Raw genomic sequence first — 25,511 nt, 5'->3', positions numbered from 1 at the left:
CCCGCCGCAGGCCCCGCCCTTCCGCCCTTCCGGCCGCTGACTCGCCCGAGCTTAGCCAATCATGAGCTGCCTTCTATGCATGTACCCTTATCTGGAGGCTGACTGGCTTCTGGGGCGTGGCCTCTGCGCTGGGGGGGTCACTGAGGGCTTGGGGCGGAGAGGAACGCCCCCGGGCCGCCTCCCTCGGGCGCCGCAGCCGGGTCTGCGCGCCCGGCGTCTGGGCCCGAGTCGTGGCTGTTAGAGACGCGTGTTGTTCCTGAGCGACCTGGGCTTGGGCGGCCGTCCGGTGGGCTCCGAGAGGACGCCAGGACGTACGGCTTGGGAGAGCCGGAGGCCGTGTGCCTCTCGCTCCCCGCAGACTCCGGCGGGCGCCTCTCGGGAACGAGTGCCCCCCACTTGGAAGGGTTCGTGCGGACTGTCGTACTCTCGGCCCGACCCAGCATTGCCCGAACCGACCTGAGTAACCAGCCCTGACGGGCGACCCGGGTGCGCTGCCCCGGGTTCCGGGCTCCGTAACCGGCCAGGGACAGGGCTGAGCTTGCAGCCGGCGCGCTCACGCACCCCCGTTGCCCGGGCCGCGCCCCCCGCAGACCCGCGGGCACGGATTTCAGGCCACCCGTGCGTGGGGTATCCAGGAACCTCACCGCTGACCTAGCGCTTTATCCACAGCTGCCTCGTCTCTGCCTGCCTGGGAGTGCCGTCGGCTTCCCGCTTTCCGCATCCTCCTCCTGAGCTCTGGGGTAAAAGACGGGCCGGGCCCATGCCCCCTGGACTTGCTGTTCCATGTCCACAGTAGCTCAGCACTGCCCCCGTCCCCTCCCCAGGAATGGCTGGAAGGACTGACGAATACCAGGCTTACCGAGGATGTCGCAGCTGCCAGTTGATACCACCGTCAGCAAACCGTTTGGCAGTATTTACAAAACCTAAACCTATGAATGAGGACCCTATACCCGAGCGGGTTCCTGACTCAGTCATACACCCCAGAGAAATGAGAAGGTCCACCAGAAGGCAGGACAAACAGCCACAGCAATGTTAACAGCTCCAAACTGGAAATGACCCAAATGCCCCCTCATAGCAGAAAAGATGGAAGAAAGAATTGGTGGCATTTCCACATAGAGCAGCACGACCTATGGACGGAGAAGAGCACACAGATGCACCCCACAACAGTGTGGAGAAGCCAGGCCCCAAAGCAGGCACGTGATTCCACACGTAGGACCCTCCAGGCGGGAAAGCAAATCCCTCACCATACAGCCCTGCCCTGGGTGTTCAGAGTAACCAGGTCCTGACCCCAATCCTGGCCCTGCCGCTCCCTCACTGTGGGTATCAGGCAAGTCGCCCCACTTCTGCACACCTGGGGGTAAAGCGGTCTGTAAAACAGGGATAACTGTGGGCCCGATCTACAGGAAGTTTGAGAAGGTCGGTAAAACCGAGCATGCCGTAAGCCTCCCAGGCGGGTCAGCTGTCACACGTGAGTGTGGCAGATCCTATTTTTTCCCTATATTTTCCTTTTCCCTTCCTACTTCAGGCAGGGGTTGGCGCACTGCCACCGCCTCAGAGGAGGCCAGTGGGACCAGAGAAGCCTGTGGCTTCCAATCTCTGTCAGGCTTGTGTTTCCAAAGCCCCCAGGTAGAAGGAGCAGAGAGAGAGCTCTGAGTCCCAGCCATGGTGCAGTTGTGCAGTGTGTTCACCAGCCAAGGGTCCCTGGCTGAGAGCATGATGAGTCAGGCTTGTATTCAGCCTACACTGGGCCTGGGCCTGCCCCTGGGCTAGCAGTGGCTCAGCAGACACCGGACACCTGGTAGCAGGAGCCAGCAGACCAGAGGGGACCATGTGACCTGGCTCGAAGGGGATGGAGAAGTGGTGGGCCGCTGAGGCAGGCATGACCAGCACCTCTGCAGCCCCCCAGCCCCCACAGCACTCACATGCTGATGGCTGTCAACTCCTAATAACTGCCTGATGCCCACTGACGACCCTCCAAACCCCTGTCCAGTAGCAGGCCAAGAGTGCCAGGGGTTAATGCCCTCGGTGGTGACGGGAAAGATGGATAAGTATCTGAGCTTCTGGCCTGCAGGTGGGACAGCTGTGGGGCGTGCTCCAGACCATCTCCCAGCATCCCTGCGGGCCTGAGCCCCAGCTGCCCACACTGCTGCCCCCTTGATGATGCCCTTTGCACCACCCCTCACTCCCCACACCCTATCCCAGGTCATCTCCCCAGTAATTTATTTGTAGATCCTAGCTCAGGGCTGGCTTTTAGGGGAACCCAGCCAAGAGAGCCCCTTCCTGCCACCCCTGTGACCGTCATCTACAGCCTGGAGGGGCTCTTTCAGATTGTCATGAAGCCTCGTACCACCTGCATCGGGGACAGAGCCCAGAACTGGGGCCACCTGTGCCCTCGGAGAGCTGGTAGCAGAGGGGGACTCTCCCCAGTCACCCCTGCATGTGGTGAGGGTGGCAGGCTGTGGCAGCATGAGGCCAAGTGAGCGCTAACAAAGGCTTTACAAACAAAACCAACCCTGGGCAGATGCGGGGAGAGCAGCAGAAGGAGGGCAACCGCAGCCTTGCGGGTGCAAGATGAGGGACAGGTCTCCAAACACACAGAGACGGGGCACAAACGACCTTCTGTCCCTTGTTCCAGACTGGATTTCCCGAAGATCTGAACCTCCTCTAGGAGTAGAAGAGAAAAGGGCCTGTCCTCTACTCCAAACGAGGACCCGAGCCCACAGTAAGCAGCAGAGTGTGGGGAGACCGGGGGACCCCAAGTGGGGACACCTCTGTGTGACCCGATAGAGCTGGCTGCCAAGCCTGAGGGCCCAAAGTGGCAGGTCACACCCCTGCCCCTGCGGGTGGACAGAGCAAGGGAGACACCATCCAGCAGCAAGGACACTGTCCTCAGGACCATCACAGCCACCACCGCACTGGTCCTGGGGACCGTGGCTGGAGGACTGTCCTTTCCACATGTCCACATCCGTACCCTCGAGAACATTGTTACTGCTAACCCAGAAGTTGTAATTTTGTTTTGAGGCTTGTTATTACAGGATAACCTTGACTGATGGACCCATGACAGGCATAGAGAAGGAGCTCTACAAAGCTAAATCTCATGAGTTTGCTAAAAACATGATTTAAAAAATGTTTTTTCAAACTTTTTTTTAAAAGTAATCTCTACACCCAACGTGGGGCTCAAACTTACATTCCTGAGATCAAGAGTCACACGTTCATGTCCCCCATTGGGGGGCACTTTGGGGTCTCTTGGAAGTATCCCTTCCCAGTCCAGTCTGGGTCACAGTCATGCCACGTGCTAGCGACTCGTGTGGTGTATTAACGGCCCCCCGGATCCAGGACTCCTTTTTTCAGTCCGACTGGGGCCCTGCATATGTGACCGGTCCCTAGTGTGCAAGTTGGCTGCCCCAAACTCACCTTTCCTTGCGGGATCGCAGGTTCCATCATCACCCCTTATTGTCCCCGCCTCTCCAACCACAACATTCTAGAACTCTCTTTGATGTGCTGTGGAACATGGGCTCCCTTTCCTTCTCTTTCACCACATCCTGTGTTCTACCAGGGGACATGGCACCATCACCACCACCATCCTTACTGTCATCAGAGCGCCACAAAAGGGACACAGCCCCAGCCAGCCAGGCTCAGGGGGAGTGTGTTCATTTGCAGACACGTCACTGTCTCACCCCAGCACCAAGGACTCACATCCTAGTGCTTTCCATGAGATCCCTGGAGCATCTTCTAGAAGAGGGGCTCCGTGCCGTGGCTCCATGCCATGTCTCCCCATGCCCATGGCACCCTGTGGGAGACTGCCTCCCAACAGAACTGTGGAATGTTAGAAGCAGGGGGAGTGAAGCTCCATGGTGATGAGGGCCGCTCACCCAGGCTCCACAGCCTCTGTCCCCATCCTGGGTCCTGGAGGGAGCCTGAGGAGAGGACAGGAATTGGGTCTAGGTCCTCACCAGCCTCTTGGGCCCTGGTCCATGGGGGTGCTCAGCAGCCCCTCTCTGAATGACATTCTGCATAAGGGCTGACCTGCCATCCACTGCAGGGCTCAGGGCTCCCCTCCTCTGCCGCCTAGACCCCCAGGCGGGGATGGCAGCAGCCCTGAGCCAGCGTCTGTCCACCTGTCGTCCACTGAGTGGTCACAGGGGCTCCAGTGAGGTAAGCCTCAGGGCCAAGCCACTAGCAGGTGGGACCCCTGAGACCACATCTGGCCCAGCAGCACACCCAGACGAGTGGAATCAGACCTACATCCCAGCCCTCCTGTCTCATTCCCTGAACCCCACATCCTGCTGTCCACGACTCCTCATCTAGACTCTGGTCCTTCCCAGGCCAGGCCAGTTCTAACCCGAATCCACACAGCAGCCTCGTATGCGGTACCTGCCACCTCCACCTTTGCAGCATGGCCCTCAGGGCTCCTGGTGGATCCGAGTGAGAGCCCCAGGCCTCCCTCTGTCCACGGGACCCCGTGTCATCTGTGCCTGTGTGGATACAAGTGCACACGTGCACACACACGGACCCAAAAAAATTCACACGGCCTATCTGTGGTATTAAAATGCCACGGGAAGAATTAGGAAAAAACGTCTAGAAAAGCTCCTTGGAGGGAGAGGAAAACAAAGAAAAGGCTGAGAAGCGCTGCTCGCCACAGCGCTCTCGTCTGGAAACCCGACATCTTAGGCAAAGCTACAGGGATAGAGGCGGACCGGGGCTGCAGGGTGGGGTGCTGGCTAGGAAGGGGCAGCACCAGGGAGTCCGAAGGGAAGGGGAGGCTCCGTGGCCCCTGCTCCAGCTGTATGCACACACATGGAAGACATGCACACACTAAACATTCACAGAAATTGTAACACAGAACCTAACCAAGGAGAAAGGACAGCTCAACCATTTCTCACCGAAGAGCGAGGCACAGCTGCTTGTCGAAAGTCTTCCACATCCTCCTCCCGAAAGATGCTGGGAAGGAGATGCTTGTTACGCAGCACGGAGGACAGCCACAGAAGGGCCGCCCCGTGGCAGCACCAGAACCCCGTGGGGGTTTTCCGAAGCTACGGACGCTCAAACCCTCCCCCCAGAGGCTGACGCTCAGCATCCCGGGGCTGGGCAGGCATCTCCCTGTCCCACCTGGCCACCCACAGGGAGCCAGCCCATCGGTCCAAGTGGCCGGCACCACTACTTCCAACACACGGGCCTCACCGCTGCCCAACTACCAGGCGCCAGGGCAGGTGTGCTGGGGAAGGCAGCCCCGGACCTGAGAGGATCCAAAACTCCGGAGCACCAGAGACCCACCGCCTGGGCCCTGCTGAGGTTCTGGGAGTCACGTCCATCCTGGGCTGAGGGAGACAGGTGAGGACACAGCCTCACCCACTGTCCGCGCCCTGCAGACGCCGGGCCAGGCATCGCCCAAGTCAGGTACCAGAGGTCCAAGTGAGCCAACGTCCATGTTGGCCTTGACCCCCCACGGCACTGGGGATAGACCACACCCTAAGAGCGTGCCCCCGAGTGTTCAAAGGAGGCCCCGAGGCCCATTTGGGGGACATTTCGTGCTATGACCCATGCAGGACAGAGACCCGCTGCTTATGCGCTGCTGTGTCCACAACGTGGAGCACCATGTTTGGGGCATGGAGGTGCAGGTACTAACCACAAGGTGACCACCCACAGGGGACACTGGCCATGTCTGCAGGCGGCTTGGGTTGCTGTGTTAGGGGAGACCAGGAATGACGCTCAGTGCCCTACGGCATGGGATGGCCCCAAACATGGAGACTCAGTGCCCAGTAGAGAAGGCTCCAAACAAGCAGCTGGGGTCAGGGGCTGAGCAGCCCTCGGGGTAACGAGGTGCCAGGCCAGCAGTGGGGCTGGTCCTCATAAGGATGCTGGGTCTGTGGCTGGGCCTGGGCCGCAGGCATGTGCCCACATCAGGAGAGCAGGACCATCTGCAAAGGGAATGCTGGGTCACTTCTCAGGCCTCCCTGCAGCGCTCCCCACATGTCCCAGCAGTCCACGACCTCCTTCCCTCTGGTTCTGCTCCCCAAGAAGCACCCGTTCATCCCAGGGCTGGGCATCTACAGAAGGGCCAGTGGGTGTGGGACGGGACTGCAGGTGCCGCCCTCAGCATGAGCAGAGCCACTGTCCCCTGCAGCCGCATGTTTCCAAAAACCAGGTGCTGGGAAGGCAGCCTTCCAGCACTGCAAGATCTTCAGTTCCTACTGGCTGGGGTCGCATGTGCATGCAGCAGCCCTCAATCCCCACCAGAGGCCGGGCTACAGAAAGCCCCACGAGGGGGCCCAGGGGGATGGAGGGCGCACAGGGAGCTTGGCCAGGGCCCTGCCAGCACAGCCTCCCATGGGGGAAGCACCAGGCAGCCTTCTTCCAGGGGGGCTGCGGGGCTAAGCCACCACCCACAGGAGGGGAATCCTCCCATCCCTGAATAGGAACATGAGGTACTTTTACTTCCTATATTAAATTCTTGCATTTTTTATAAGAATATTATTCAGAAAACCCAGAAATGAGACCCTCAGCTGTGTGCCCACCACAGAGCACAGCCCCTGCCCTCATCTATCCCGTTCTTATCCTGTTCTCAGAAAAGGCAAACTCCCCTTGAATTTAGCCTGAGAAGATCCCACTGTGGCCCCAGCTTCCTCAGGGCCACCAGGCCGGTGATGGGGACACATATCAAGCCAAGGTCAGAGGAAGGGATCCAGGGACCTACCATTGTCTGGGTTCCAAGGGATTACTTACCACTCCATTCCACAACTGGGAAAATCAAAACGTTGTCAAGTCCAGGTGTGAGAGGCTCCTGGGGGCCCCCCACCCCGCCAGGATCCAGTCCTGTCCTTCGGCCCTCAGCCCCCCACCTCATGTCACTCATGGCTCCGGCCTCCATCTGAATCACATCCCAGAAAAAAAAAAAAACAATTACAAAGCACACAACAAGGTTTCCAAAACTGATTTATGGAGAAACAGCCCCACACAGTGGTCCCATCCCGGTGACAACACGGCGCAGCTCAGAGCGGCGGCTTCCTCCGGTCCTGGCCCTGCTGCGGGTGCGCCGTCCCTGCTCCAGCCACCCTGAGCCAGAGCCGACGCCCGAGACGGACAGCAACTCCCCCCACCTCACCTGCCGGCTGTCAGGGCGTGGGATTTCAAGATTTCAAGATCAAGCAGCAGAAATGTGTTTCTTCTCCAAGTAGGCTACATTATCTCAAATAACAACCAAAAGTAAAATAGGCTAAAAAAGCAAAGGTTCTGACCCCTTCCTATGTTTTGGCAGGTCTCCCTGTGAGCACACAAAGGACCTGAAGAGGGGATGTCTTCCAAACCTCAGGGTCACCGCCGGTCACCCACACCTCCCGAAGGCTGGCCTGCAGGCCGCCAAGCCGTAAATGGCAGACAGCACTTGGCAATTTGGCACCGTCTTGTTCCCGCTCGCGGCTGCAGGTTGACCACACCCTGGCTTATTCCTACTCTCGCAACACTTCTGAGAACGTATAGTCAGATGATGTCCCAGACCTCCCAAAAGTAAGAACAGGGAGGTCAGCCTATGTTACCTCTGGGACTGGCCAAGGACTGGGGTGCGCGAGCCGCCAGCCAGGGAGGTCTGTCTGAGACGCTCCCGCAAGCATTCCTAAAAGTTAGAGCACAAAGACAGAGACAGAATGAGGGCTTCTGACAGAACAGGGCAGCTTCCTCAAAGCACCGGGTCTACACGGGGAGCTTGTCTTCAACATACCCGACTCCGCGGGCACGAGGAGCTCAGAAATTCCGAGATTCCCGCGACCGGGTTCGCCAAGTCAAGGGATGGAGCAGGCTCCCCTCCGTCACTGCTGGTGAGTACTACAGCAGTGTGAGAACACATGGGCCCCCCCACAAACTAACACCAGCCCTGAACCGCTGCAGCTGCTGGGGCATGGAGGATGAGCTGCTAAGGGAGCGGCCACAGCAGGAAACCCCAGGTGCTCGGAAGGAGAACGTCCAATGGGCCGACTCGCTCGGAGCTTGCTCTGCAGGAAGTGGGGAACGGAGGCCGGCCTGCTCCTGAAACTAGCCTGCGCTGGGAGCGCTCCCACCCTCCACCTTGGCCAAGAGGAACGCCAGGGGTACAGACGCCCAGCCTAAGCTGCTTGGGATGCAGCAGGAGGGGAGGGAGGGAGGGGTGAGAGGCTGCAGCCCTCAGCACCAGCCACAGCGAGCCAGCTGCCCAGACGGAGGGACCGAGGGGTGAGGACAGGAAGGGAGGCCCAGCTTGGATTGTGGGAGGAAGGATTCTGGAACTCCCACCACCACGAAGCCTCCAAACGTGCTCCCACCCAGCAGACACTGCAGGTCTGAGCTGGGTGGGCCGACAAAACCAGGCAGACCACCAAGCCTGAGTCACATAGCCAAAAAGTAAGGTCATTTACAAAAGCCTCCTGCAGTGAACATTCAGGGCCAATACGTAAGAATCTCCGAGGATTCCCATCTGAAATCTCAGAACACGTCACTTCCCGTCAAGTAGCAGAACAGCAGCACATGCCCAGGTACGCAGACGCGCACTGAAGCTCCTCTCCTCCACTCACCTCACAGCAGCACAGGGGCAAGTAAGGTGCTGCCAACCAGGGAAGATGTCCAGACCCACCCAGTCCACCGCCACCTTCCCCGAATCAAGCACCACACGGGCACAGACAGTCCCTAACTTGGGTCATTCGGGCTCCTTGTGGGGACCTGCATTATCAAACTCCCAGCTGCCTTCAGGCTTCCAACCATGACATCAGCCTTCCTGAATCCCCACCTGCACTGAACTGCCGGCTGGAAGCTGACCAGATGGGCTGCCTGCCCGCTGTGCCCTAAGGCACGGCCGCTGGGGCTGGTTTGCACAGGTTCTGCACACTCGCCTACCGAACCAGAAACCAGAACTGGCCACTGTTCCACCACGTGGGAAACAAGACGTATGCTGGATGCCCGGCTGTACAGGTGACAAGCCCTCGCCCAGGCCGCTGCCACGCTGGTCGGCCCCACAGGGCCCTGCCGGAAACCAGAGACAGGCACCCACGTGAAGGCAGCCAACAGCCACCGCTAGCGGAAACCATGGAGAGGCCCACACTCCACAGGCAGGTGCCACTGTGTGGGTTCGAGGCTGGTTTTTCATCAGAAAGGCTCACCTTCAATCTGAGTGGGCTTTACAGACAAGGGGAGGCCTCGAGCGGAGCGGTCTTCGAGCAAGCCTCAGGCTCAGGTGAAACGTGGAGCATGGCACCCGTGCGCCCCGCTGGCCTGCACCTGTTCTCCCTGAGGCTTCACGGCCGCGGCTACCACCATGCACGAGTAGCCGTGCCTGGCACGGGACACAGAGTAACAGCCACAAGGGGGGCAGGCTTGACAGCACTTGGAGGCTCCGTCCTGCAGAAGACACAAAAACTGGGACCGCGTCTCAGGTCCTGCTAGAAGGATGTGGGAGGTAAGCCACGGTGTCTCCAACAGCCGGCCAGAGGGGACCCCACCCTCTCGGCTTGCCTCCTTCCCGAGTCAGGAGTCTGGGAAGAACCTCCTAGAAGGTCTACCTTTGGGGAACCATGCCCCAGAGCTATCAATTCTACGATTCTGGAAAGCAAAGGAAGTTCAAAGTTGCCAAGGTACTGAAGCTAGAGCAATAGGGATTTTTTATTTTTTTAAAAAAGGCCAGTCAGGGAGAAATTTGTCAGGAAAACATGTTTCATGGGACGTCTCATGTTGGTCTCTACATGAAGGCACCACAAAGCTGCCCCCTTCCCTGGGGTCCCTTGCCCCCAGCATGAGGGCTCAGCACAGTCCACCCAGCAAGGACGAGCAACAGAGAGGGAGACAAGGTCGGCTGCCTCCCCAATGAAGCCGCCCCCCATGGAAGGTGAGCGTTGCGGTAGCTCTCTGCAGGCTGGAGGCGGAGCTGCAACTAATTTTGGGGGGTCTACGTGCATTTAGGGCTCTGTTGTTCAGGAGACACTAAGATCAGCAGAGACCTTACAGTGGGTCCCCAAACGCGGGTGTCAGTGGGACACAGGCACAGCACCCTCAGAAGGGTCCGTGCTTAGGGTCTCCACCCTGGAGGGCCCCAAGAGGCCCCGGTCTCCAAAGTGCATTCCATACGTGGGGGGGTGACGTCTAGAAAGCTGCCCTGTTCCCCGCAGAGGGGTTCCAAAGTCATCTGTGCAACCACTCTGCTGCTTACACCCTTCCAAGAACAGCACCTGTGTATGCTATGCAAATGGGAAAATGCAGGGTTGCTTCAGAAGACGTGGCCCTGCCAAATTCTGGGGCAGGTTCTGGGACAAGTGGTTCAGCTAGAGGTTCTGACACCAGAGCATGGGCAGGAGGTGGGTGGGGGATGTGCAAACAAACGGCCTGTCTGGAACTGGCTGCAGCGAAGGTCTTGACTCTAAAGTGGAGAGAGGCCAGGGTCTCCAAGCTGCCGTTCCCTACCAGCCCCCATCACTGACCCCACTGCACTGACACTCAAACATGTCAGAGGTGAAATGCTTTTGTCCAAAATCCAAGCAGGGTAGTAGAGAAAAGAGAATTCAGTCCAGGGTCCTGGCCCAGCATCCCCGACACCCCCCACCACCAGAGCTCCCTTTGTGCATATACTGCCCCACGCCCAGGCTGCCCTTGCTCAGGCCCTTGCCAGCCTGTAACCGCTTTCGCTCCCCTCCTGCAGAGGGGCTGGCACACCCCCCCCCCCACAATCCTCCTTATCAGCCCCCAGGGTAGCTCGGCCTGTCCCTTGAAAACTGCCAGCAGGCCAAGGACAAACCCAATTTCTCCACTTGAGTTGTTCACAAAACTCTGCAGCCAGCCCTCTCAATCAGTCCTGTCCTGGTTCTTTCTCTTTCTTTCTTTTCGTAACACATGCTTCCTATGAGCTCCTGAGGACACACGCAAATGTCGCACACTCCATACAAAGAGTCTCGGGGTGCCTGGGCCAAGACCCCTACAAGGTGGATGTTCTGGTCGGAGGCCAAATCTCCAGAGTGCATGCTGCTTCCTCTCCCAGGTGCAGGACCCGGGGCCCTGGGAGCCGCCCCGCAGGGAAGTGGCCCGTCAGGAGGTCAGAGACTGGATGTTCTTGAGCATCTCCTCGAAGGCCTGTGGGGACGGCGCCTCTGCGTTCCGGAAGGTGGCCTGCACCCTGCTGTACAGGCTGAAGGATTTCAGCTCCAGCCAGATGAACCCAAACCGGTCCTCGTCGAACAGGATGAAGACCCCAGGGGTGCGCTCAGGGCTGGTGAAGCCGTGGCCGGCAATGAGGCCTGTCCCATAAAAACTGTGCAGAGACAAGAGGGAAGGTGCAGGGAGGAGAGTGAGAGGGGCCCCGACCCACCCCGTCATCCCCCTGCTGCAGCACCCCCACACCACAGGCCAGCCCTCCTCCCCGCCAGCAGGAAGCAGGAAGCAGCAAGTCACGGCGCTTGAGAGAGTCCATCGCTTGGACCACCGCGCAACTCTAAGTGCCCAGTGCCCAGAGTTGCAGGCCCACGGCCAGGCTCACCCTGCCTGCCGACCACCGCTCTCCACCAGCTCTCCCGGCTAAAGAAAGAGGGTCTCAAGCAGCCCCCCACATAATTCCATCCCAAAGTACACCTTCATAAAGCTGGCCCCGATGACCAAAATCGGAATTCCCAGGACAGTTTTGTCGGCATGGGAACAACTCAAATATAATCAATAAAGACTTATTGGCACGCAACTATCAGGAAGTAAGAAGGCAGAACTTCCCGATACCCGTTTGGGCCAAGTTTCAAGTTTCGAGAGCAACGTGAGACTGAGATGCACATACGTCTTCCGGCCAAGAAACTGGAGCGTACCCAGATAATGAGGAGCCGGGGGCCCAGTCTCCCAGCGCACAGAATGGCGCCCGCACCCCGACCCTTGGCCACCACGCCGAGGCTCCTCTGCGCTGAAAGGAGAGCAGGCCTGTGCGCGAGGGCACAGGGTTCGTGCGATTCTCAGGTGGGGAAAGTAGCACAAGCACCCACAGGGAGGCAAAGTGACGCCCACTGAGTTTAGTACCAGAGGCAGCCACGTCCTGCGCCCATGCCATGGCAAGGCCTCGCAGACACGCAAACCACACCGGGAAGGGACCACAGCACCCCCCTCCCGGGTCACAGAGCCCAATGTGCCACACGTCCCGTGCTTCCACCACAGGGCTGGCCCGAGAGCACCCAACTGAGCCCACTGAGCTCTTGCCGGCCATGAGACATGAAGGCCAGGCAGCTGTGATGCCAAGGGATGGACAGGTCATCCCCTCAAAACGTCCCCTATGGCAACTGTACAGGAGAACTTTTGTCAAGGACGGAATGTTCTAGACCTGCACTGTCTAATACACATGTGGCTGCTGGCACCTAAAATGTAGCCAGTGGGAAGGAGGACCCGAATCTGAGGTTTGATTCATTCTGGTTCATCGATACCTAGGACGCCCTGAAGTGTAGAGGGCTGGGGCAGGGATGTCCTCAGCATCAGTGGGGGCCTGAGTGGCTAAGGGCAGTGGCCGCAGACAAAACCATAAGAACAGCAGTCAAGAAAAGAGCAAGCCAGCCCTGGGGCAGAATGCGCTGCCAGCCCTCGGCGCACACTTTCTGAGCCGGGAGAGAAACCACAGGAAGACATGGAGAGCTGACACTGGAGTGCGCTCAGCAGGGGCCGGAGGGAGACCCCCAACAGGCCTTACCTACGAGGACATCCAAGTGAACTTGAGCCGGCTTCTAGGGGGACAGGTGTGGAACACCCCCCCCCCCAACCAGCTGCTTTCAATGCCACCTGCAGACTCACCTGTCTGCCCTTCACCTGACTGATGAGGCGACAGAAGGCACTCGGAAGGAGGCCTCACGCCTGGTGGTTCTTAATAAGCCCCCTCAGATGTTCCCCGGACGTGAGAGCTCGGGAGCCTCTCGAGTCTGTGCAGCCCAGGGAAGGGCACTGTCCGCCCGAGCCCCAGCTGGGACTCAGACGGAGCCCCCATGCCAGCCAGCACTGAGCCCGGCCCCCACAGCCCGTCTCCATGCCGGGTGGGGAGGCAGGACTCCCCGGAAGGCCTGAAGCGGCCCGCCCTGACATTCTCACCACATCCTGCAGGTGCGGGGATAGTCCTCGTTCCTCGAGCTCACGCCCACGGGCAACACGAACGGCTGTCCCTGCCCGGACTGGGCGGGCTGCTCAGGTGCAGGGGCGGCCGCAGCTGCGGCCTCTCCATCGCCAGGCTCCCCGACCTTCTCAGGAGGCGGCTCCACACTGGGCTGGGCAGAGCCCCGCTGGGGCTCCCGGGGGCTCTGCTGGCCGCGGCCCTCGCCGCCCCCGAGCCCGTCCTCCTGCTGCTGCTGCTCCTGGCGCACCTGCTCCCGAACCTCCAGGACGATGCGGGACAGCTCGTTGAAGTTGCGGAGGCTCTCCACATCGGGCAGCTGGATGCGGCGCATGAGGTCAATCTCCACCGTCTGCTGCCCGGCGGGGATGTTGGGGTCACCCTGAGGAGCGAGCGTGCGGCCATCAGCAGGGCTCGGGGACCGGCAGAGACGCACTCTGTGCGATTTCCTGCCTAGATGACACGTCTGGCCAAATGAGCTCACTGCAGCGTTCCCACCGACTTAGCAACATGCCTTCTGAAGTGAGAGTATGTCAGACCGTACATAATAAGCGCCCACAGCAGGCACCCCCATCTGCGAAGGGATCTTTGAAAACAGGGGCTAACAGTACCTGAGTGACCTCGGGAAGTGCACAGACATCCGGCATAGTGGCTCACGTGCACTTGAGACCTCCAGGAATCAAAACCTCCCCATTCTAGAACACTGGGGCTTAGAGAAGGGCACACACCCTCCCAGGGCCAGGCAGCAGGGCCAGACCTGTCTGCCTGGAACACAAACACTCCTGAGCCTGAACCTGGGAGGCCCTCCAGGCCCTGCAGCTACACCGGGGCCCCAGTGCTGGGCTCCACACACAAGGAGCCTTCCCAGAGCACAGGGACCCTGGCCGATCAAGGTCCAAGAGCATAGCTTCGTGAGAACTAAGAAGAGGCACTGCTCCCCAGGACACTTTAGTGCACCTGTCGGAAAGACACCCCAATTATGCAACTATGCAAATGACAGGTGAGCACAGTGTGATGGTGTCCCTGGAGCAGGTCCAACGGCCAATTTCTTCAAGACCCCCCTTCAGCTCAACAGCCCTCCAAACTGTGTTTGTCAGCCGCTCAGGCCAGGATGGCAGCGGGCACGTGTAATAATGCAGGAGGTCTCCAATGTGCCCATACTGTACAGTCCAGGGGGCGCTCCCCATTGAATCAGAATCTCTAGGGCCCAGCATCAGGGTTTTCTCAACATCCCCAGGGATTCCGTGTGTGGCCAGGACTGAGAGCCATGGGTAAAGCCACCTTGGAAATGCTCCCAATTCCCAGGAGGTCTTGGGAAATTCAAGTCCTGGTTCAGTGGGTGTGGGTGGGGCCCGACGATCTGCACCCCCAGCACACTCCCCAGGGCAGGGGCGCCCACTCTGAGTAGCCAGGGTGCAGCCCGAGGCACACGACCCACAGCCAAGCAGATGGAGGTCACGGAGCGGGGCCGCCAGGGCAGCGCTGGACTCACCGTGATCTTGGTGCCCCTGGCACGCGTCCCATGGAAGCTGAGCATGACGATCTCCAGGCCATGGCTGCCGTAAGTGCCTTTGAAGAGGCCGGGCCTGATGAGGTCGTCTGGGCGGCCGGGCGGGAGGTAGATGCGGCGGTACGTCAGGCAGTTGCTGTGGGGGGCGGGTGCATGAGAGCAGCTCAGGGGGCGGGGGAAGCACAGAGCTCACTTGCCTGCCTGCTGTGTGAGGGAGGGCAGACAGGGCAGGGAGGCCAGCACAGCCAAGCTGAGGCTCCTGCCAGGCCAGGGGGTGCCCCCCAAAACACACAAAGGGCACGTGTTCGCCCAACCGGCACCACAAGGGAACTGGGGTGGGGAACACTCTCTGAAGAGGGAAAGGGTGCCGCTCCTGCTCCGGCACCGGGACACAGGAACCCCTGAGACTGCAAAGGGGATGTTCTCGTGTCACGGGGACGGGGTGCGGGGCGGGGGCCGAGGCAGGGAGAGCAACTAGGAGAGGAGGTCGTCCCCGGAAGACGTGAGGATGCGGGGAAACCACCCTGAGGCTCCGGCACACAGGCCAGGCTCTTAGAGCACACGGCTGGTAGGTGACGGTAAATCAGACAGAAAACAGATACCAAGGTAGGGCGGCGGGGTTTGGGGAGGGGCATAGAGACTGTGCTCACAGTACCCAGAGAGAGAGACTGTGCTCACAATACCCACAGGGGGCACTGCACTTACTCGTACTGACTGGTGTAGATAAACTTCATCAGGATGAGCTCCTGCATGTGCTCATGGAAAATGTCCTCCAGCGTCCGCCCCCATTCTTCCCTTAGCCACGTTCGGAATTCCTTCCAAGAGAGCACAAATCATGAAAACCACCACCAACTCGCATGGAGGACTGCTCACCGTGGCACTAAGTGGGTAAAAGCAGCATTCTTACAGCTGGGTGATGCCTTGGGCACGCCGGTGCCAAAGTCCTAGCGGGGTGGAAGGGATGGAGACAAGGCTGGACCAGAGGAGGGGGCTACCACACTCTGGCCTCTGAGTCCCTGGCCTCCTTCCTGTGGAGGTCAGCCACCAAAGAAAAGTCAGAGGCTCTGGTCCCCACTTTCCCAGAGCACACAGGCCTAGACTTCAACAGGCAACAACGGGGACTGGGGGGTCCCTTCAGACAAGGCCGGGGCCACAGCCCGTGTCCGGAGCTCCTGGGTAGGAGCCATGTGAGCCTCACTTCTGTGCCCACCCACGGGACACACAGTGTCTACGCCAAGCCTGGTTTGGGGGCTTCTAGGAAAGCGGGAGCACAGCAGGACTCTTGCCGCTAACCCCCATGCTGGTCACATTGGCCAGAGTGGCTTTTTGCCGCTGACGATGAAGTACAGGACAGGTACGGCCGGGGTGGGGGGCCAAGGGAGGGGCCTTCATAGTTATAGTACACGTTCAGAAAGTTCATTCGTGAAAAGGGAGCTTTTATAAACACTGTGTCCTCAAAGCTCATTCATTCATTATGGGATCAAACAATGTGAAGAAGAGTTGGTGCTTAATAGCTTGATTCTGCACATTTAACTTAATCCACAGCTCTGAGTTCCTAGCTCAATACAGTGTTTCTAAGGACCATCCGGAGTTAGCTCTGCAAGCAGAAGCAAACCCGACTTAACAACAACAACAAACCAAGAGAGCTATAATCCATCAGCTGCTTTAATACGTTCCTGCCCAGACTCTGGCCACGCACAGAAACCCTTCGCTGCAGTGACCGGAGCGCAAGCCACGGGGCCACAGCTCGTTATGTACAAATCAACTGAAAGTTTCTATACCAGCAGCACGAAGTTGGAAAATGAAAAATTTTAAGTCCTATTTCCATCAGCCTCAGACAACATGTGACTTGGGAACACATATTAGGAAGAACGTGCAGGACCCCTACTCTGACAGTCACAGGACTGCCGGAAGGAAACGGAGTCACCACCACGATACAGGTGCCCATGGACCTCAGGACCAGCACCAAGCCAGCAATTCTCTCCAAAGTCATCGATGGATTCAACGCCATGACAGTCCCGGTCCCACCAGGATCTCTGTACAAACTGACAAGCCGATTCTGAAATTCTTATGGAAATGGAAAGAACCCACAATGCCCAAAGCAATCTCGCAAAAGAACAAAGCTGCAGGACCATGCCCCAGTTCCCAGTAGGACTTACTATAAAGCTGCGGTAATCAAGACAGTAGTACAAACAACAGGGTCAACAAATATATCAATGGAATGAAACAGACAGCCCAGAAACAGACCCATTTACCTGGTCGGCTGCTTCCTGACAAATACATCCAAGCCACCCAACGAGAAAGGAACAGTCTCTTCCACAAATGACACTTCAGCAACTGGACATCCATACGGAGAAAAGGAACCATGATCCCTGCCTCACACCACACACAAGAAATAATTCTAGACGGGCCACAGACCCAAACACAGCGTGAAGCTACCAAACTTCTGAAAAGGAGACTCTTTGCAACTTAGAGATAGGCAAAGTCTTTTAAGACACAGAAAACAATAACCATAAAAAACCTGACAAATTAGACTTCAACAAAACCTTCCACTCAAATGGAGTAAGGCCCTAAAGAATCAAGCAGATAACTGAAAGATAAAAATGGAAGTGAGCTAATGTAACAAACAAGGGTTTTGTTACCACGGTGAGTAATCAGACTTGAGCTAAATACCATGAGGTTGGCTTGTGAGGAGTCATAATCTCATTGACTTTGCATGAAAAGGTCAGAGTCATTAGAAATACCAACCAGACCCAATTACTCAGAACACAGACCTTTGAGATATGTTCATTATGAAATTATCTCATGAGAAATGCATGCACAAGGAAAAACACAGGGGCCCAGAACATATAGGACGAGAGTAACAGTTTCCCCGAGCTGGCTCAGCAGGTGCTGGCACTGTGTAACCATCACCTGCATCTGCACGACGGCCCAGGACATGGGTGCTCACACCTTCCCTGCTCCACAGAGGTGTGGGGCTTGGCCAGTTTGAGAAGCCTCTCCAAAGTCACCCAGCTAGGAAGCGGCAGAATCGGAGCTACTCCTGAGTCCACATGCTAAGTGGCCTTGCTTCCACCAGGGCCAGCGCGAAGGCTGGCAGGAGCACAGGAGGCAGGCGGCTCACACACCCCGGTGGGCGGTAAATGAGGAACAGCAAACTAACAACACATAACAAGAATTTGGAACATCTTCAGGGCCTTTTACCGGGCAATCCCATTTCGTACAACCCAAAACCCAGGGAAGGTGTTGCACAGAGTTCAGGCAGCTACAGGAACACACCTGGAGGCCCTCAGCCTGGCGCTCAGGCATTCACACGCGGGGCCCTACTCCGTCCTCCAAACCCGCAGCGGTCCGCAGGTAAATGTACGGGCCCATTTCACAGACGAGGACTGAGGCTCTCAGGGAGCAAGTCACCTGAGCAGAGGGTCAGGAGGGCAGCAGAGGGAGCACAAACCCCATGTCCCACCACCGGAGAGCAGTGACACTCATGCAGTCACCGTATGGATGACGGATGGCACAGGCTTTAAAAATGAAGTTTGTAAAGAATTCTAATGAGCCTGGAAAATATTTCTGGAAGAGCTAAAAAGCTTCCAAAAAAAAGACCCAAATTAGATGGCGTTAGATCGCAGTTACACAAACAAAATTTGGAGGAAAGGAGGGATGACGGAGGACAGTGTGGGGGCTGCTCCTGCTGGGGCTCCCACGACTGCCTGTTTGATGGTGAGAAGCTATCATTTCAGGACATGAGACAAAGAAACAAAAGCAACGCGTGTCCGTCAAGGAGTCCAATGCCTGAGCCTCTGTCACCACCAAGTGCAGAGTGCACCGTGAGCAGGGCCAGCAGAGGCCCACAGCCTGGTCAGGAGGGACAAGGGATGCCCAAAGCATTGCAGGGGTGGGGCCTGGCCATCCTCCCTCCTTCCTCTCTTCCCAGTCTCTGCTCCTCCCCTCAGGTCCCAGTTTTCCAGAAGCCTCAGGTTGGGGGCTGAACAGGCACAGGGTGGGCAGGGAAGATGGCAGCTGGGCCTTGCCATCACCTGTGAAGGAGGCCAGGGGAGACAAGTCTGGGTAGACCTGAGCGCCTGCCCTGCTCACAGGAACCCAGGAGAAGGGCTGCACTGTGCAAACCACACAGGTCACCCGGAGGCGTCATAAGGAGCAGGCCAAAGGCACCGCAGCCCGAGGCATCAGCCTGGACGTGGCATTCAAAGGTGGACATGGCAGGCAGAAACCCCAGGACCGGTGCTGGCTGGGAGAATGGGAAGGCTGGAGAGTGCGACGCAGTGCGTCAGGCAGAGACCTGCAGGGCAGCTGTGGCCTTTACAGGAGAACGGGGGAGACTCACTGGTTCCCTTGTGGGCAGCACGCCAAACGGGTCTGGGGCCAGCACTTCTCAGAGTGCATGGCCTCCAGGGCTGGGGCTGCCAGGGCATCCCCCACGAGCTCTCACAGTGCCTCGGAGAGCGGAGGGCAGTGCAGCACCAGGCCAACCCCTGGGGGCATGAGAGGAACCCCTCCTCCCCCAGAGGAGAGTGCAGTTGCCACCCTGTTCTCCTGCTAGCCCTGTTGATGCCAGGAGCCCTCCGTTCCCTTGGGAGCGCCCTGTGGCCCCAGAATTTTAAATGAACATCAGCCATCAGAGCACGGGGCAGCCAGAGTGCGGGGCTCAGCCTTTCACCTCCGTGAGCAGAGCTATCAGGAACGTGGTGATGTCCCCCCATGGCCTGTCCTCTCTCCCTGGGACCTGGAACCATTCCACCAGATCTGAAAAACTCCACGAGAAAGTGAAGACATTTCTGGCTGACTCATGAGTCAGCAGGAGACCCTGTCCCCATGTGGCTGAGGGGCGAGACAGGAGAGGGACAGACAGAAAAGCAGGCGAGAGACGCGGGCAGCTGAGACAGACAAAGTGACCGCGGGGCCAGACGGCAAGTTCTCCCTCTGCTCTGCCCCACGATGCAGTGTCTCCCCACCCGTCCTCCCCCGATGGGCTCGGCAGGGGAAGACAGACACCTCTGACTACGCAAAAACTAAAAACAAAAATACTCCTGGATAAAAACTGACCATAAAGCAAACTAAAAGACAAAAACATGCAGAAAAACACTTGCAACTCCTGCCTGAAAGACTGATTTTCTAATGTGAAAACAAAGCCCCTACAAATCAACTAGAAACAGACCAGCACCAGAGAGAGAGAGCAGCGAGGACGTTTACCAACAAACCTGTCACAGAAAAGCAGCCAGGGGAGCCCTTGGCCACGCCCCAACCCCAGCCTCCGTCACGGTCACAGAAACGCAGACTGACGCCACAGTCACGAGACCAGCAAAGCTTTGCTCCCCCCCAGGGTGCATGTGTTCTTTAAGTTTCCACAAAGGACTTGTGTTAGTACTTTCATAATCAGAAAAAATACCATTCCACCTCAAAATCAGTGAGCCCACACACAGCAGCTTACGAAACCTTTTTCTGATCCCAGCATATGTATTTCCAGAAATACACTATTCGGCCTTTCTAAGGTCCACAGCCGAGGAGTTTCTATTCGCTGAAAACACGTATGCTGTGTTGCTGGGGTTAATGCCGACCGTGAAGTCAGCCGTAATACTGGGCTTGCTAAAATGTAACACGGAGGCCGCCGGGGGCGATTGGGTTTTGGAGAAGGGCGTAGGCCTTTGGAAGGCCGAGGCCTGCATGACCACTCTGCCGCTGGAATGATGCGGGGAGTTGCCTTCCGGAAACTTCCCTAGCCCAAACAGCCACGCTGTGATCTAAGAGGGGCAGGCACTGTCCCTCAGGCTACGTTTAGCAGACCTCCTGGAACCCACAGATTAGCATATCATATCCTTCCCTTCAACAGATCCTCCCGGTTTCAGTAAGACCCCTGGTCACACATCAGGTGCTTGAGAAACAGCGATAAGGATTTGTGAGTGTCCTGAAGAACCGATAAAACGCAGGAGCAAAGAAGAGCAAACGGTCTTCGCGTCTGAGCGTTGACCCCTTGCCTTCTTTCTTTCACAGCAAAGTCTGGAGTCATCTTCATCCATTGCTACAGGGACTGCTGGCCGTTCCCGGCAGTGTGTGTGACCATACCTGCAGTCTTCAGTGACAGTGTTGTGAATGAAAAATGTGTCTGCATCATCGTCACCTTCACAGGCCGTGCATGTGAGAAAACAGGGCCTCATCCACCTTTGAAGGATTCTAGTGAGCACCTGTGTGCACTCTTCAGACACAGACATATCTGCGTATGGGTTTACGTTACATCTCCCTGCCATCTGGCTAACAAGGAAGCTACTGGATGCAAAACCTGGGAAATACACAGCCAATAAATATCTGTAAGCTCAACGAGCAACCTGCATTTTAAAAGTTCCAGTTTTCCTTATGGATGTTTTGAAATGGCAGTATGACTTGGATCCTCAGAAAAGGAGCACTCCAAGGCACTGTGAAATCACCGTGCCAATAAAAGGAGGTCCACAGAAGCTCGCAGGTGTGGTTCAGAGACAGGCCTCCCTGCTGCACTGCCAAGACCTGGAAATCTCAGCCCCAGGCCCATCTGTGGGGAGAACAGAGAGGCTCCAAAATAGCCCCCTGGTCTCCCTGCAAACTCACATCCAAGAAGAAATCTCCAGCAGCACATGGACACTCTCGCCAAAGGGGCGAAAGAGAGCCGATCAGAGGGAACAGTTTCTCTCAGGCTCGTTCGTTCCGAGGGGCAGCAGGGAATGAAAGCCTGTGCACGTGGACACGTACACGGGATGCCCTTCCTGCTGGAAGGGTCAGACGCACACATCGGGATGAGCCGGGGGGAGACGGCCCTTCGTTGGGGGCACACTGGTGATGTCAAACCGTTTAGCCTCACGCCTGCGCCATGTGAACAGAAGGGGTACGGGCTCACCTCTTGCCTCCCACCAGACATCCTGTGGTGGTCCGTCTGGTTGCACTTGGTGGAAAACTCGTCCTTCTTCACAATCTTGAGTGTTCACAACAAAGAGGGGAACCGGTCAGTCACGGGCCCACGATCAGCCTCTCCCGTACCAACAAACCCGTACAGAAGCCCAAGAAGCCACCGAATGGGCCACAGAAGGGAGCTCAGAGCCGCCCTGAGCATGCACACACTTCTCAGGGGCAAGTGCATGTGCGTGTTCCCAGGAGGACATCGTAACAGCAGAGAAAAGGGGCCGATGCTTTTGTCGCACGTTAGGCAACACACGTGCTTACTGGGGTGGCTGTCTGCCAAACCATCATCAGAGAGCAGTGTCTTACTCCAAGTGGCAAAGAGGAGACCCGGGAGCAGTGAGGAATCACGACGAAAACAATCAGTTCCAACTGAACGCAGAATCCCCAGGGGGTCCCAGCAAGTGAGTCTCCAAAGGGCTGCCCAGCACCCGCACATCGGTAACGCACCCCGGGTGGGGCTCCCCCCTTGCTCACTGCTTGGCGTGGACACAGGTCTGTAGCCGGGACCACAGCCCCTTAGCCAGCACCGCACCCTGGCTGCCACTGAGACTGGGCAGGACAAAGCAGCCCTAGCTCCTTGCCTGCACACGGCTGCCATGGCTCAGGCCCCAAGCGCTCACCTGGATATGGCCGTTGTGGGGCCCTCTGTGGCCGTACATGCACTCCACCGTGGCAGACTTTCTCTCCATCAGGTGGACTCTGAACAGGGGCTTGAATCGCATCGGGTCGTCCACATGAGGGTCGTGGGGAGGCAGGTACATCCAGCCAATGATGAACAAGCCGTCCACCTGCGGAGAGGAGAAAGGGCACGAGTGCACACGAGGCTCAGGATGAGGTGCCGAGGAAGAAGGTCCCCACCGTACCCTGTCCACAAGGACCTCCCTCGTCCCACACGACAGCCCCACTGAGACTCTCGGGGCCAGGGAACATCGCGGCGCCCCCATCTAGCACACCACCAAGTGCTTGTTAACTAAAAGTTCTCAACTGTAAACAGTGACCGTCGTTGGCAACACTGCATCAACGCTGAGATCTCCTAAGACAGTAGAGCCGAAATGTTCTCACCAGAAGGAAAGAATAAAATGTGAAGTGGAGGATGTGCTAATCCGAGACAGCAGGAAGCCTTGCGCAGAGCGTAAAAATACCAATCACTGAGACGTACTTGTCACGCACCTTACAGGTTTACCTGTCCGCTAATCTTCAGTAAAGCTGTAAATAAGAGATATATGCCTGCGCCGTTACTTACAGCAGCCAAGACACACACACGGCCCAGCGCCCACCGACGGATGAATGAAGAAGATGGGGTGTGTAGATACCATGAAATACTACTCAGCCACCAGAAAGGATGAAATCTCACCATTTGCAACAACATGGATGGAACTAGAGAGTATACTGCTAAGTAGACTAAATCAAAGACAAACTGATGATTTCACCCATACATGGAATTTAAGAAACAAAAGCAGCAGAAACAGACGCTTAAATATAGAGAACAAAGAGATGGTTGCCGGGGTGGGGGGTCCAGGCGAGATGGGCAAAGGGGAGGGGGAGGGACAGGCTCCCAGTTATGCAATGAACAGGCCACAGGAGTAAGTCAGGTGCACTTGTGAGCACAGTGTAACAGACTGTGTCACCAGCTGACACTCACGTAGTATCGTGCGCCAGCTACACCGCAGTAAAAAAATTTCGGAAGAAAAAATAAGTAAACTTTGTTGAAAAACAGGAAAAACAAAAAAAAGTAGTTCGACCTAAACCTAAAAGCAAGCCTTTTAGAGAGAAATGCCAGGTCTGAAGCAGGGGAAACGGGGGGCTGCTTCTGGCAGCAGAGACCCACAAGGGCTGCTACAGACCCAGCTCCAAGCAAGCCGCTGTGTGAAGGCAGCTCTGCGGCCATTGGGGAGACAGACGTGGACCCGGCCTCAGGCCACATCGCAGCGTCCCCACCATGTCTGCATGGTGGGGTAAGCACAAGGCCACGTGCAGGAAAACACCCGTGTTCTTTAAAGATCCACAAGGAAGTACAAACATACAAATGGCACAGGCCTGGGATCTGCTTTAAAATGCCTGAAAACCAGGCAAGGGGAGGAAGCAGGTGCTGGGGGCTGGTGGTGCTCGGCAACAGAGGGCGTCTGCACTGCCGTCACTCTTCCAGTGCACCGTGGTGGCCGCGGTGGAGATGGGGTCAGCACAGGGAGTGGTCCCCAGGCACAGCACGCTGCACATTCCCGAGGCCGAAGGGCCAGCCCCACATTCGGGAGCCTGGGTGCCCGGCGGCGGGCTCGGGCTCACCCATTTCTGCAGGATCCGCTCCGAACCGATGAGAGCGACCTGGCACTGTTTTCTCATGGCTCCATTTTCCCCTAATTAATCCCCTGCTTTCAGTAGCTGCAGTTTTTTTTTGTTTTTTTTTTTAACTCTTATTAGTCACTGCCAGTAAGAAAAATGATTACTACCCTCCCCGCCTAAAGCACGGAAAGCAGCCTGCCCACGCTGGGAGCAGTCTGGCTTGTCCTGCGAGGAACGTGCTAAATGCAAGGCTTTTCCTGGAGATGTTAAAACATAAACATAACGCATGTTTCTTAATGGATGTTTCCACTGAATCATAAAGAACATGAGGCAGTGTTCATCCCTGTCCAAAACCCCACCTGGTGAGCACAATACAGACTGACAGCACCCAGAGTCCCCGGGGGCCCGTGCGAGGCCCCGAAGTGGCTTTCAGTGAGAGGCGACCATGCCAGTCCTGTGGACCAGGGCTCCTGGCTGGCCCGGGGGTGTGCAACAGAGGGAAAGCAAGATCAGAGCACCTGGGTGCACTCCCCAAAGGGCATAGGGGAGCGTCAGCTGCAGCCGGCACCTAGACAACCCCCCCACCGGTCCCAGAGCTTCGTGCGAGAGCAGCCGCAGCAGAGACCCAGCAGAGTGCCACATCCTACGATACAGACGCCCGTAAAGCATTAAAAATGAGCAGCTACCTTCTGAAACATGACAGGCAAGCGACTGAGCGGCATCTGAAAATGAGACTGCAAGACTTTCCTCCCGCCTAGAGCCCAGGGACTACACCAAACAGCCCCGCCTGCGGACACCAGGTGTGAAGTCCGTGCCCACCTCCCTGAAGACACCAGGGAGCACAGTGGCCCCAAGACAAGAACCGAGAGCCTGAAAAGAAGGTAAGACTTGAGGTGAGCCGAAGGGGGCAGGGCCTCCCACCCCTGTGCCCCAGGTTCCTGACCGCTGGTGGCTGGGCCGAGGGGCAATGGGGCACTGGAATCCCAGGGCTGCCACAGAGGTCAGCACTCTAGGGCAGATCCCGAAGAAGCAGGCCCCACAGTGCACACAGCTCGGTAGCCCTTCCCTGTGAGGGGAAACGCAGGCCCTGGTGAGGACACGCTGCAGACAGAGCCATCGGGAACGAGATCGGCCCTCACCACATCTGGTCAGAGCAAGGCAAGCTGCCGATAGTGACCCCAGGCCAGAGCCCAGACACCCTCCTGGGGGCAGCAGCGTCCACGGCCACGTGTGTGGGCACACCAGCTGCCACGCCTGAAAATCCGGAGGAAAAAGCGAAACTGTAAACTGAACTGGAGGTCCCGGGCTTTACAGGAACTTTGATATATATTCAAGAAGACACAATAAGAAGGAAAACAAAGGTCACCAAAAAATAAACAAATAAATAAAGCCAGACTTACATCCTGGCTGTAGTGGAGTAATGAGGACTGCTGTGAACCCCGAAGTGACCCCGGACAACAGGCCACAAAAGGCTGTGATCCCAGAGAAGAGAAATAAGAGAGGTGATCCCTGCCAGGAATCGCCTGGATTCCTGCCAGAAGCACCTTCCAGACCCCGGGGCTCAGAGGGGGCCAGGCAGAACCAGGCACTGTCTAACCTGAGCGAACAGAGATCGGAGTTCAAGGGGACTGGCAGGGCTGGAGTACGGGGGTCAAAGTCCCAGAAAGGAGGGAGCTGCGAGCCCAAGGGCCTGCCGAGGGGCCCAGG

General features: G+C 57.4%; 2 protein-coding genes across 4 annotated transcripts in view; both read right to left on the bottom strand.

Annotated features, from left to right (window-relative positions):
• The window catches only part of C21H16orf95 (chromosome 21 C16orf95 homolog), a 520,833-nt gene extending 511,386 nt beyond the window's left edge, over positions 1-9,447 (bottom strand). Inside the window, exon 1 of the mRNA XM_045772656.2 lies at positions 652-9,447. The gene's annotated coding sequence lies outside the window, so the exon portion shown is untranslated. The remainder of the gene's footprint in view (positions 1-651) is intronic.
• A 150-nt stretch (positions 9,448-9,597) lies between these two features.
• The window catches only part of FBXO31 (F-box protein 31), a 39,526-nt gene continuing 23,612 nt past the window's right edge, over positions 9,598-25,511 (bottom strand). For 2 of the 3 annotated variants that reach the window (XM_045772654.2, XM_045772653.2), the window contains 6 exons: positions 22,145-22,312; positions 21,463-21,537; positions 15,285-15,394; positions 14,562-14,715; positions 13,051-13,451; positions 9,598-11,257 (listed from right to left, as the gene is read on the bottom strand). In XM_045772654.2, coding sequence (XP_045628610.1) covers positions 11,035-11,257; positions 13,051-13,451; positions 14,562-14,715; positions 15,285-15,394; positions 21,463-21,537; positions 22,145-22,312 — 1,131 coding nt within the window. In that variant the 3' untranslated portion in view covers positions 9,598-11,034. The remainder of the gene's footprint in view (positions 11,258-13,050; positions 13,452-14,561; positions 14,716-15,284; positions 15,395-21,462; positions 21,538-22,144; positions 22,313-25,511) is intronic. The other variant, XM_087870392.1, reaches the window with a different exon arrangement.

Source organism: Ursus americanus, chromosome 21, assembly GCF_024610735.1.
Source record: "Ursus americanus isolate L20-20 chromosome 21, mUrsAme1.1.p, whole genome shotgun sequence".
NCBI lineage: Eukaryota > Metazoa > Chordata > Mammalia > Carnivora > Ursidae > Ursus > Ursus americanus.
The sequence above is the reverse complement of the archived record's forward strand: the minus strand, read 5'-3'. Positions and strand labels throughout refer to the sequence as shown.